This window comes from Solanum stenotomum, chromosome 7 (genome assembly GCF_019186545.1).
Source record: "Solanum stenotomum isolate F172 chromosome 7, ASM1918654v1, whole genome shotgun sequence".
NCBI classification, from domain to species: Eukaryota; Viridiplantae; Streptophyta; class Magnoliopsida; order Solanales; family Solanaceae; genus Solanum; species Solanum stenotomum.
The window spans coordinates 12,478,255-12,493,011 of record NC_064288.1 but is presented as its reverse complement, the minus strand read 5'-3'; the positions used below and the strand labels follow the sequence as shown (position 1 = coordinate 12,493,011).

Here is a 14,757-nt window from a genome sequence, read left to right as displayed (position 1 = left end):
ATGAGTTGAGTCAAAGACCGTTTGTGCACTCACATTAGCTGTCTTATATATAGTTCCAAATTTCCAACCTGTTAGTAATGAGTAAAACAACAACTACTAATTTTTTAGATAAGGAATTTTAAAGAGTAAAAGATTGTGAGTGCTTGCATTAGCTGTCATATAGTAAGGAGTTGAACACCTAATTAGTTGAAGCTAATACTCCCTCAGTCTCTAATTACTTGTCCATATTTTCTTTTTTAGTTGTTCTTAATTACTTATTCATTTTGACAAATCAAGAAATGACAATTTTTTTTACCTATTATATCCTTAATTAATTACTTTGAAAAAAATAGAATTTTTTGAAAATCTTAAATTTTTAATTCATTCACTTCATAATTAATAGGAGTAAAATGGTAAGCACACTATGTCAATTATTGTTTTCTTAATAGATGTGTCAATTCAAAAGTGGACAAGTAATTAAGGACAGATGAAGTAATATACATTTTATTACACTTTCATCCCTAATACAATCTCGAGTCTTGCGCCTAGTTGATCCTGGATACCTTCATAATGATTATGAGAAGATCAATAATCAATTTTGAGTCTTGCGCCTAGTTGCTCTAAGTTAGTTTTAGGCGAAACATCAGAACAAAATCACATGCTACTAGATAACTTTTTTAGTGCTAAGCATCAAATCATTTCACATTAATGCGACAATTCAATTTTTATGACCTATAAAAGAAGCCTCTTTAGAATGAATGACATTAAAAAATTCTAGGGAACAAGATACTAGTCTTTTAGCCTTCTTTCTTTATACTCCCTCCGTTCCATTTGAGTTAGTTTGATTTGACACGGAATTTAAGAAAAAAAAGGAAGACTTTTAAAATTTGTAGTCCAAAAATAAAGGATTAAAATTTATGTGGCTGTAAATCATTTCATTAACGGTAAATAGATATTTTATAGTTAAATTGTTACTTAATATAAAAATATGTCATTTTTTTGGACTGACTAAAACGGAAAGTAATAATGAGATAGGATCTTGAAGGATAGAATAGTCATTACAACATTAGATATTATTAGTGAAGGTTGTTATTTGCAGTTAGTTAAGAGTCAGTAGAAAGTTAGTTAGCATCACGTGAATAATGATAAATATACTGAGATGTAACAATGCTCATTCATTCTGTATTTTTCACTCATTATCAATGAAACTTCTCTGTTCTCTTCAATAAATTTGATCAATTGTAACTCACTTGCATTTAATTCTTTCTTACAAATTTCAACATTAATTAAAATGACGATTGTTTTGATAAACAAAACAAGAATAGTTGATATTTTTTAAAAATGTTATTTGAAGTTTCGATGAAAAATAGTATTTAAAATTTAAAAATGTGATTGAACGTTGAAATTCTAAGAATGAAAAGTTGAAAAAANAATCATTTCATTAACGATAAATAGATATTTTATAGTTAAACTGTTATTAATATAAAAATATGTCATTTTTTTGGACTGACTAAAATGGAAAGTAATAATGAGATAGGATCTTGATGGATATAATAGTCATTACAACATTAAATATTATTAGTGAAGGTTGTTATTTGCAGTTAGTTAAGAGTCAGTTAGTAGAAAGTTAGTTAGCATCACGTGAATAATGATAAATAGACTGAGATGTAACAATGCTCATTCATTCTGTATTTTTCACTCATTATCAATAAAACTTCTCTCTTATCTTCTCTTCTTAGCTGAAGTTCTTCCAATGGTTGTTAAGGGAGTTTGAGTGTTAATTGATTACAGAATCTATCATGATATCAGAGCTTTAATCACTTTTGTGAGTTAGATTTTTTTTACAGAGCAGCATTGTTGTAGGTAGATCAGTGAGATTGCTAAATTGGTGAAGTAATGGCAACCACTAAGATCGATCACACACATGCACTATTTATTCATCCTTCGGATACGACTGGAGGTCCAATTGTTTCTATTCAGTTGATAGGATCTGAGAATTACTCAATTTGGAGTAGATCTATGCAAATCCAATTGCTTGGTAAAAACAAGTTGGGAATCATAGATGACACTTTGAAGAAATTAGATTTTCCTGTAGATTTAGCTCATCAATGGGATAGATGTGATGCTATTGTCACTGGATGGATTCTAGGATCTGTGACGACGAAATTGCATGTCGAAATCATCTATGCTAAAAGTGCAAGGATGATCTGGGAGGATCTTAAGGAAAGGTTCGACAAAGTTAACACTTCTCGAGTCTATTAACTACATAAAGATATGGTAACATTGGTTCAAAGGACTGACACAGTATCAAACTATTTCTCCAAGTTAAGACAATTTTGGGTAGAATTTGATAGCATGACACATCCTCCTTGTGATTGCCCTAAATCCAAGGATTTCATGCAACACATACAAAGTTTAAAGGTGATGCAGTTTCTTATGGGATTGAATGAAAATTATGAACATGCCAGGAGTCAGATTTGATGACCAGTCTCATCCCTAATATCAATAAGGCTTACTCTATGTTGATCGAAAGAGAGAGCCAAAGGTTGATGATCAATTCTTATACTTCAAAGGAAAGGATTGAACTGGGAGCTATGATGGCAGGGAGAGGCAAACCACAAAAGAATTGGAACCTTCAATGTGATCACTGTAAGCTTAAAGGGCATACTAAAAATGTTTGCTACAAATTGGTTGGTTATCCACCTTGGTACAAAGGGAAGAAGAAAGAAGATTTTCCTAATGCAAACAATGTCCAGGCTGAGATTAATGATCCACATGTATGTAAAGAGCCTACTGCCTGTAATGCTCAGATTGACCATGTTAATCCAAATGTGTATGCAGGGCAATTCACAGCTAACTGCTCAATTGGAAAAAGAGACCTCCCACGAGCACCACATTTGACTAAGGCTCAACATGGAAATATTAAGATGATGGACAAGGAAGAACATTCAAATTGCATGGCCAGTATAGCAGGCATGAATTTTAAAACTCTGTCCACAGTAGATCAGGTAAAGTGGATAATATACACAGGTGCAACAAATCATATGGCTGCTACTCTAGACATAATGTCTGATATAAAACATGTGAAGAAAGATCATACTAGGATGTTTATTTACCTAATGGTGGAACTACAATGGTCTCTCACACAGGCAGGTGCAAAGCTGGTGATACATGAATACTTGAAACTGTCTTATTCATACCAGACTTTAAGTATAATCTACTGTCAGTATCAAAGATTACTAGAGAATTCAACTGCTTTCTCTTTTTACCCTGGTTTCTGCCTATTCCAGGACCTTGTCAGTGGGATCTTGAAGGGGATTGGTAAGGAAAGTAATGGCCTCTATTTCATGTCTTCACAATCACACAATGGGGAACACCTCACTGCTAACCTAGCAGCAGAAGTTTGCAGAGTTCATACAGTAGAGACAACACTGGAAGATATATCCCTGTAGCATAGAAGGCTAGCTCATCCTTCTAATGAAACATAATTTTAGATATAAACTAGATGATTGTAAGTCCATTGTAGTTGACGGTAAAGTGTGTCCTCTAGCCAAACACACTAGACAACCTTTTCTTCATTCTACTAGTACTTCCATTAAGCCTTTTGACTTGTTACATCTAATTATTTGGGGACCATATCATTCAACAACTTTTGATGGGAATAAATACTTTTTGTTTGTGGTTGATGATTTTTCTCACATTACCTGGATTTTTCTGTTAAAATTTAAGAGTGATGTGTTGTTGATTTTGAGGCAGTTTGTTAAAATGATACACACTCAGTTCCAAGGTGTTGTCAAGGTAATTAGATCAGATAATGGGAGTGAATTTGTCAATTCTGAGATGCAACAATTTTTCAAGGAGCTTGGCATCTTACATCAGAGAACTTGTGTCCATACACCTCAGCATAATGGTGTAGTTGAGAGAAAACATAGGCATTTCCTTGAGGTTGCTAGGGCCCTTAGATTCCAAGGGCATATCCCTTTAAAATTTTGAGGTCACTGCATCTTAATTGCAGCCTACATCATAAATAAATTACCCTTCCACAATTCTTGGAGGCAAATCTCCTTATGAGTTATTCTTTTGAAAGTCACCCCCACTAGATCATCTAAGGACTTTTGGTTGTCTATGTTATGCCAGTGCTCTGCCTAGAATGGACAAGTTTGCACTTAGAGCAGTGCCCTCTGTTTTCATGGGATATTCCACTACTACCAAAGGCTATATTCTATTTGATATTGATAGAAAAAAGTTCTTATCAATAGAGATGTTACTTTCAGGGAACATGTTTTACCTTTTCAATCTGATATTGAACTTGCTCCTCTTGCTGACCAGTTTCCATAGTCTTTAAACTCCTCATTTTTTGGTGACACTCCCCTGGATGAGCCCTTTCTTACATCTCATGCTCCTCCTGAGCCATTGATTACACAACCACCTCATTCTTCTCCCATTTCCCCTCCTCACCATACTGATTCCTCTCCAATTGATACCAACATATCTCATGATTCTCCTCAACTTAGAAGGTCTCAAAAAGTCTCCAAAGCCCCTCTTTGGCATGTTGATTACCTCACAAAACAGTCTACTACTAATGTTTCATATTCCCTTAGTGCTTACCTCTCTTATGATGCTCTTTCTCCTACTCAACAAATTTATCTTAGTTCCCTATCTAAGGTTCAGGAACCCAAATCTTATCATGAAGCTATTAAGGACAGTAGGTGGATGGATGTTTCGCATACTGAGCTCCAGGCTCTTGAACTTAATCATACTTGGGACCTGGTTCCTTTGCCCAAAGGTAAGGTTGCTATTGGGTGTCGATGGGTCTATAAGGTCAAGTTGAAGGCTTATGGTGAGGTGGAGAGATTCAAAGCCAGGTTGGGTGCAAAGGGTTATACCCAACATGAGTGTCTTGACTATCATGAGACTTTCTCTCATGTGGTTAAGATTGCCACTGTGAGAGTGGTTCTTTCTTTGGCAGCCCAACATAATTGGCATATTCATTAGTTAGATGTTTATAATGCTTTTCTTCAGGGTGATTTACATGATGAAGTTTACATGCAACTTCCTTAGGGTTTACCAAGTCAGGGGGAGTCTGGAATTATTTGTAGACTTGCTAAATCCATGTATGGATTAAAACAGGCTAGCAGACAATGGAACCTAAAACTATCTGAAGCATTGATTCATTCAGGATTCACTCAAAGTTGTTTGAATCACTCTTTGTTCATAAAGAAGAAAGGAAATGACATTGTCATAATTTTGATCTATGTGGATGATATGTACTACATGTAGCAACTTATCTGTAATTGAATAGACCAAAGCATCCCTACATGAAGCATTCAAGATCAAAGACTTAGGGACATTAACGTTTTTTCTTGGAATGGAGTTCAACAGGTCTTCTAAAGGTATATTGGTGAAAACCAGAGGAAGTATGCTCTTGAGATTCTTTCAGAATTAGGGATTGGATTTGTTAAGGTGCATGGACACCTTTGGAAGTTAATGTGAAGTTGACAACACAAGAATTAGATGATTTAATGCAGAAGACAGATGATGGCATGTTGGAGGACAAGACTAAACATCAAAGGTTGATTGGGAAAATGTAGTACTTAACACTAACAAGACCTGATATAGCTTATGTTGTGCAGACTCTTAGTCAGTTTTTACAACAACCTAAAAAATCTCGTTGGGATGCAACAGTGAGGGTCATGAAATATATCAAAAGAGAACCTATTGAGTAGCATAGTCTCTAATTCTTTGACAGTGCTTTGTGACTCAGACTGGGCTCTCTGCCCCAACACCAAAAACTCAGTCTCAGGTTTCTTGATCAAACATGGAAGTTCACTGGTTTCCTGGAAATCAAAGAAGCAAAATGTAGTCTCTAAAAGCTCAGCAGAAGCTGAATACAGGAGCATGGCTAATGCAGTGTCTGAAGTAGTATGGTTAGCTACTTTGTTGAAGGAGCTGAATAATGAGGTGACTGAATCAGTGGTTGTACACAGTGACAGTAAGGTTGCATTACAAATTGCAGCAAATCCAGTTTTTCATGAACGAACCAAACGTAATGAAATAGACTGTCATTTCATCAGACAAAAATTTCAAGAAGGCCTGATCAAAACAATGCATGTGTTCCAAAGACCAATTAGCTGATATCTTGACTAAAGGTTTGCCACGACCACAACATGAGTTTCTAGTGGGCAAGCTTGGCATGCTGAATGTCTTCATACCGACCAGCTTGAGGGGGAGTAATGAGATAGGATCTTGAATGATAGAATAGTCATTACAACATTAGATATTATTAGTGAAGGTTGTTATTTGCAATTAGTTAAGAGTCAGTTATTTGCAATTAGTTAAGAGTCAGTTAGTAGAAAGTTAGTTAGCATAATGATAAATAGACCGAGATGTAACAATGCTCATTCATTATGTATTTTTCACTCATTATCAATAAAACTTCTCTCTTCTCTTTTCTTCTTAGCTGCAGTTCTTCCAATGGTTGTTAATGGAGTTTGAGTGTTAATCGATTACAAAATCTATCAAGTAAGTCACATAAATTGGGACAGAGGAAATAATATTTATGGGAGAATGCCCCCACCCCCCCTCCCCCTCCCCTCTCCCCCTCACAGATTATATATTTGTAGTAAGCCATCGCCTTGATATTTCAGCTTAAAGAAAATAAATTTGATCAATTGTAACTCACTTGCATTTAATTCTTTCTTACAAATTTCAACATTAATTAAAATGACGATTGTTTTGATAAACAAAACAAGAACTAGTTGATATTTTTTTAAAATGTTATTTGAAGTTTCGATGAAAAATAGTATTTAAAATTTAAAATTGTGATTGAACGTTGAAATTGTAAGAATGAAAAGTTGAAAAAACTCCCAAAACATGTATTTAAACTTCAAATAATGAATCAACTTAATAAATAACTACGTATTAAAAATAATATCTAAATATTGCTTACTCCATTTCAACTTTTTTGTTTTTTTTTAAAAAAAAATAATTTAAATTAGAATGTTTCTTTCCCTTTTTAATTTCAATTTTCTACATAACATATTTAAAATCACACGATTAAATGATATTTTTATATATTTGACATATCTTTAATTTAAGATTATAAAATCAAAAAAACATTCTTACTTTCTTAAAATTTGCGCCAGATTAAATCAAAGAAAACAAATTGAAATAGAGAGAATATAAACTTTGTTTTTTCAAAACCAAATCTACGGACAAACGGGCGTTGCCCAAAATTCAAATAAAAATTATATTATGCTTGTGTTCAGACATGCGATTTCATATCATGATTTCTTATCTCAAAATTTTCCAAAAAGTATGATCTTAATTTTTTTAAAATTTAGTTTATATTTTGTAAAAAGAGTTATCATTTGAAATTTTGCGAAAAAAGATTCATGTTTGATGTGAAGAGATTGTTCATATCACGTGAAAGAATTATATCAAAAAGTAACTAGTTATTAGTAAAATGGTTGATTAGATTTGTATAAAATTATTTGTATTTGAAAGTTCATAATTGTGAATATTTATTTGTAAATGGAACATGAGAATATGTTATTTATTCATGTAGATATGCAATTTATTCATTTAGCGCCCTAGGATATTTCGATAATTGTAATGCACTTATTAATAAAATTATATAAAAATTGAAGAAACTTTAATAATTTTCACAACTTATAGAATTTTGTGTTTATGTGAAAAATATAACTTAAAAGGTTTAAATTACATGTTCAAATAAAATTTTAACTTCAAACCAATTTAATCTCAAATCATATTTTCATACTTCATTCACTCATTTTTACTTGTCACTGTTTGACTTGACACATGCATTAAGAAAACAATTATTGATAATTATTTTACCAAACTATCCCTATTAAATGATGTTAGTATTAGGTCTTGAAAAATGATTTTGAAAATAAGTATTTAATGTTGAAGGTAAAACATGTAAAGATATAATTGTCCTTTGTTGATTTGACAAAAATGATAAGCAAAAATGAAAATCTATTTAGAAATAAATGATAATTAAAAATGAACAAGAGAGCATTATGTATCGAGTCCGGAGCAAAAAGGACAAAAAAAATTGAGCAAAATTTCCAAAATGACAACAGAAATCGAGTATGAAACCAAAAGGGCCACATTTGGATAGAGGGGCAGAAGATGTTAAATTGTTTGTTGTAAGACTCACGTCAGAATGAGCCTTACAAGGCTTATATTAGAACTTAGAATGAGCCTTACAAGACTCATGCTAACATGAGCCTTCCTTTTGAAAAGAAGGTCACATTTTTTAAAAAATAATTAATATTTCTTTTTTATTATTTATTCTATTGTTTTGTTATTATGTTTTCGTGTTTATTTCTTTCTTCTATTTTTACTATTTATATGTACATAAAAATGTAAATGATGCGGTCAAGTTCAATAAAAAAAATTGTAATATATAATTTGATAATATTGAGGACAAAATATAGGGATATGACAATGAACATGCAATTTAGGCGAATCGTTCGATTCTGTCCGATTTTGAACCTTGACAAAGATTCAAAGCTCTCCTAGGTGACTAAGGCATATGCAAGTGGAAAAACGGACAGAACTAAACGATACGTTTAAACTATGTTTTTTTTTTCATGTTCCTATATTTTGTCTTCAATATTATCAAATTAAATAAAAAAACTATTAGACTTGACCACATCACTTACATTTTTATTTACATATATATAGTGAAAATAGGAAAAACACAAACACAAAAACAAAATGATTTATATAAAGAAGAAGGAATATTAATATTTTTTTTTAAAAAAAAGTGTTGTTTATATAATGAAGAAGGAATATTACCTTTTTAGTTTCATACTCAACTTTTATTGCCCTTATAAAAATTTTACTCACTTTTTTTTGTTGTCTTTTTTTTTTTAACTCCGAACTCGTTACATATCCAAATTGATTGTTAAGATCCCATTAGGTTTGGTGGTGGGGATTTGTCAATTAATGATTACATGTTGGGTTGCTCTCTCCCCTAGTAGGAGTAAGACATTATTAAAGGTCCCACACTATGAACTACTCCCTCCGTTCATAATTGTTTGTCAGGGTAAGGTCATGCACACCCCTCAAAAAAAATTTAATACAAGGTGTAATTTGACTAATATAACCCTACTATACCAAGAATACTAAAAGTCCACATAACTTTTCAATTGAACTACACTATTATTAAGGGCAGAATTGGAAAAAAGTGACTAACTATTTCTTAATTGTTTAAATTAACAATTAATTCTGGGCATCTATTTTTAGTATACCTGCCAAACAATTGTGGACGGAGGAAGTAGTTGTCAAGTCCTTTTCAACTACACTAGCTCGACAGCTATCTCCTCTTGACCTTTTTCCTACTTCTAGAAAACAAGAGAAAGACAATTCTACAATTGCATACAAACATCCATGTGACCTCAAATAATGCCTTTGTTTCTTTCTTCCCTTCCTTTTCTATTCAAATTTTGAATTACATTTTATATTCCATACAAGACAAAGGTATAACTAGGGGTGATAATTGGATGGATTGGGTCAAATTTATGAGATTCATAATGAGTTAAAGATATTAATGAGATTACATGTCAACTCTATATTTATTGAATTGAGCTAATGAATAAACAAGTCAATAACTCGTCCAAACTTAAATAGATTGAACATTGAACGGATTGAGTTTCATTTTACCAATACAATATACACACATAGAGGCACCAATGACCATTACCTCCCTATTATGCCATTACTAAATTAGTCACTAAGTAGTTCACAATTCTACTTAATTTGGTTGATTAACACTGAGATATATAAACAAGAGATAGATGAAATGAAAGTAACAATCGAAGAAGATAAAATAAAAGTAAAAAATTGAGGAAGAAAAGGCTAACATTAATTAGAAAATATCGAGAACTTCTAATATGAAATTGTTGCAGAGGGGGCAATTGCCCCTTTGAACCCAAAGTTCCCTTGAACACAATCTGCAAAATGTATGTCCACAAGGTATAAACGCAGCGCCCTTATGTCTCACCATACACACACAACAATTATTATATTCTCCGCCGGCGCCGACGGCAACAACATCAGCAACGGCAATGGTGCCGGTTTCAATGCCGGCAACATCCAATTCATGTTCTTCTTCATCTCCATCTCCATCTCCATCTTCAATCATATACGCTGATTCATCTCCATCATTCTCTGTTAACAAGGCCATTAATGACATTCGCGCCGGTTGATCCTCCAATTCCACTCCAATTTCTTCTCCATCACTCTCTGCAGTTTCCAATATTCTACTCGTTGACCCAGATGCAGATGTAAAATTTTCAACCGGAGTTATTGGATTGCTATGGTGTTGAATTGAAATGTTAGGTTTGAGACGGAGTTTGTTTCTGAAATGTTCCCATTTTCTGGGTTTTCTGCTGTTGCTGCTGGGATCGTCTCGAATGATATCGAAGAGAGTTCTGTTGGAGTGGTGAACAGGGGAAGAAGAAGAAGAAGAAGACTCTCGTTTGTTGCTCAACACCGCGCCTAATGTAAGGCCGGCAAGATTATTGTTATGATCTTGTTTGACTCTGAGAAAATCTGAAAGGTTTGGAGAATCAATTTTATCATTAAACATCAAAGTTCTTAGACTAGTATTGCTTTCCATTCTTCAAATGAATATAGAAATGGAGAATTTCTCGAAGATCGAAAAACTCAGATCTGTTGTACTTTTATTTTGAATACATATATAAGAAAGAAGAAAGCGTAGAGGGTAAGGCATAGGATTCCTAAGAAGTCAGCAATCAATGAAGAAAGAAGAAATACGTTAAAAGAAGAGACACACAGTTCTAAAGAAAAAGAAAGATGATGGAGTTTGTGGGGTTTGAGATTTTTTATTTTAGGAGCAAAACACTGAAATTTGGGTGAATTGTTAGTTTTGTTTTTAAATTATTGATAGCTTTAGAAAAACTCATTTACTTGACTAACTTAATTTAAATACATCTTGATTTGCTACATGGTATAACATGTGACCTCAAATTCTTGTAGAAGTATAGGACTCTTAAAAGTTTGAGAGAAGTGCTGAAACACTTTTAAACTTGACAAAAATTTATGAATGTATTTCACTCATGTTATAAAATTGGGGATGTATTTAAATTCAATTAGTCAAGTAAAAAAAAATATTTTATTACTATTTCAAAAATGAATTTACAATTTCCCTAAATTTAGATGTTGTTTCAATTCTTTCTTTTTTATTTTAAACTTTTTGGGAGGATGGTTGGGGGTGCAGAAAAGTCTGTGTGGACGTTGTGAAATCTCAGTCAAATGGAGTTATTTCGATTGGAAGGTCCCTAACAATTTATTAGTGCTCATTTGGATTGACTTATTTTAGGTGGTTTTAAGCCAAAATAACTTTTAAACAATTTTGAAGTGTTTTGGGTAAAGTTAAAAATTATTTATAAACACTTATTTTAAAACCAAAATAACAAAAATAAGCCAAAAGTCATAAGTTAGAAATTCTAACTTGTAGCTTTTGGCTTATAAGTCATAAGCCAAAAGTCAATCCAAACATGCCCTTAGTCCCTCCATTCCATATTAACTTAAGCTTTGAGCCCTTTTCCATTTTTCAAAGGCAAAATGTCTGATGGACCCTTGTATTTGTATAAGTTTGTATTGTGAACCCTTTTACTTACCCCTTTGTCATCTGGACCCCTGAACCCATCTAAACTCAATATTTTAAACACATTTTTTAGTCTTTAGTTGTGCGTGTACCACAACGCCTGACACATAATTTTAAAAATAATTATAAAATGACACATGTATATATATACCACTTCATGTCATCTTGACATTTTTATTATATTTAATTAATATTTCTGATTTTTATTTGCCTTTTGCCACCAAACCCACCACTTTCCCACACAATCTCATTTCATTTCTCTTTCATCTTCCTTACACTTTTTTTTCAACCTCTTCTACACTTTTCATTGAAGAAAAAACACCAGCATCAATCAAGGCAATCCGTCTTTGTTTTCATCCAAATCGAAGAAGAGAGGTTCTCCACTTGAGTGTACAGTGTGTCAACGTCGTCCTAGACCAGTATTTGTGTGTGGCTATATATACCCACATTTTTTCTTTCTCATTTTTTTCTTCATTCCCACAAAATTGTTTGAGTATTTTTGTTGGTTTTGTTCGATTTTTAATTTATTTATGTAAATTTTGTAACTTATTTTCGTGTTTGTATGTTGTTTAGTCTAGATTTCATCTTCTATTTATGTCTTTGTTTAATTTTTAGGTTTTTAGTCGATTATACTGATTTTTTTGAAATTTTTTGGGGATTCTATTTGTTATGCTTTCAATTACATGTTTCATGATTTCTATTAGATTATAGGATTCTAACAAAAGCATCTTTCATGATGATGTAGAAAACTACAATAGGATTAACCACAAAATAAAGCAAAGAATTGACTGGAAATGCATAGAAATAAAAGAGGAGTATAACGATGAAAAAATGGAGAAGAAATTTGGAGAAAGAAGATCGAAAAAGAGGCAAGAAAAAGCTCAAATTTGTCTAATAATGGTGTTAAATGCAAATGGGGAAGACGATGGCTTTATAAAACCCTAATGTGGCTATTAGACCCTTTTAACCAGATTTCACTCTCCTCATGTGTGTCTATCATACGCCCCTTGGTTGTGTCTGCCACATAGGACGCCAAGTCAGAAAACGTGTTTAAAATGTAGTGTTTCGAGGAGTTCAAGGGTTCAGTTGACAAATGATTAAGTAAAAGGGTTTAGAATACAAACTCATACAAGTACAAGGGTCCACCAGACCTTTTTGCCTTTTTCAAATTAACCTAAGTTTTCAATCTTCAAGACTATTTTTAAAATATTCTTTCAATTTTACCCTTTAAGTTAGTATTGGAATTAGTTATTATAATTAATGTTTAATTATTTTTGACAATAATTAATAAGGGTAAAAATGGAAAGTTGTGTTCAATTTATGCCCTAACCTACTTTTCTTAAAGGGTGTGAAAGACCTCAAAGCTTAAGTTAATATGGAATGAAGGGAGTACTGTATTTCTTATCCAGAAACCTAATTCTTTTTTTTTAATAATTTCTCTATTTCATTTTTTGCAATAATAGTTTTAATATTTAGAAAGTTAAATTATTTATTTTCCTTCCTCTTATAGTCACAAAAAATTATCAAAGTTCGTGATAATTAAACAATGTATAACATAAATCAAAATAACAGTGTACTCTATTCAGTCTATATTAAATGAATTATTGGACATGACACATTTGTTCAAAAAAAATTAAGGATATAAATTAAAAGATTATCTTTTACTATTATCCTTTTTGATTATTTTAATACTATTTTACCAGAAAATGTAAAGTAATTAAGAACTGCATTAAAAGGAACAATAAATATGGAAGAAAAACAAAGGCCCAATAATTCTCTTAAACTTTGAAAACTTTACTTATTTTAAAGAGCAACTTTCACATATAGCAAACATAAAAATCATATTTGTATGTTATACCTATAGTTTGCATAATTGCGCTCCATAACAAATTTTATGTTTGCTATGGAGCTTTTGATTTGTATAATTCACTACAAACATCCAATTTTATACAAATTGTTCAGTTTTGTATAAATTCATTTATACATTGTAATTTGTATAATAATATATGTATTTGTATAATTATAAGTGTATAGGACAAAAGTATATGTATTTGTATTTGTATATACATTTTTCTCTCGCTTTATACAAACACAAACGCATTTTATATATATTTTATACCGAAATGTATAAAGTGGCTAATTATATACCGAAAATGGCTAACTGTATATCGAATCGGATGGCAAAAAAGGGGATGTTTGCTGCGAATTACAATTAAAATAAATTATGGTTATAACATTTAATTTGAATTAATAGTTTGCTATTTCATACAATTTTCCCTATTTATATTATGAAAAAAGTCCAAACAATTCACTTAATATGAGAATAACATTTAGTAAGACAAACGATGGGTCGTTTGGTACAAAGATTTATAACGCAAGAATTAGCAAGACAAAGATTAGTAATGCATGGATATGTAATGCATAGATTAGTATCACAATGTTTATTTTTATCAAGTGTTTGGTTCATTGTTTCCCACCTAATCTTGTGTTTAGATTAAAACTCTACAAAAAGCTTCTTTTCAATTATACCCTTGAATTATTATGAAGTTTCGATTTTATGTACTTGATCAAAGCAAATAACTGTCTGACAATATTATTTTTTTGTGGCTTCTAACTGGCTNTTGACTGGAAATGCATAGAAATAAAAGAGGAGTATAACGATGAAAAAAATGGAGAAGAAATTTGGAGAAAGAAGATTGAAAAAGAGGCAAGAAAAAGCTCAAATTTGTCTAATAATGGTGTTAAATGCAAATGGGGAAGACGATGGCTTTATAAAACCCTAATGTGGCTATTAGACCCTTTTAACCAGATTTCACTCTCCTCATGTGTGTCTATCATACGCCCCTTGGTTGTGTCTGCCACATAGGACGCCAAGTCAGAAAACGTGTTTAAAATGTAGTGTTTCGAGGAGTTCAAGGGTTCAGTTGGCAAATGATTAAGTAAAAGGGTTTAGAATACAAACTCATACAAGTACAAGGGTCCACCAGACCCTTTTGCCTTTTTCAAATTAACCTAAGTTTTCAATCTTCAAGACTATTCTAAAAATATTCTTCCAATTTTACCCTTTAAGTTAGTATTGGAATTAGTTATTATAATTAATGTTTAGTTATTTTTGA

At 31.9% G+C, this 14,757-nt stretch overlaps 1 protein-coding gene across 1 annotated transcript; it reads right to left on the bottom strand.

Annotated features, from left to right (window-relative positions):
• Window positions 1-9,839: 9,839 nt before the first annotated feature.
• Window positions 9,840-10,863, bottom strand: LOC125871827 (uncharacterized). The gene has a single exon (XM_049552505.1). The coding sequence runs from the start codon at window positions 10,628-10,630 to the stop codon at window positions 9,878-9,880; it is 753 nt and encodes a 250-aa protein (XP_049408462.1). The 5' UTR covers window positions 10,631-10,863; the 3' UTR covers window positions 9,840-9,877.
• Between the last annotated feature and the right edge of the window lie 3,894 nt (window positions 10,864-14,757).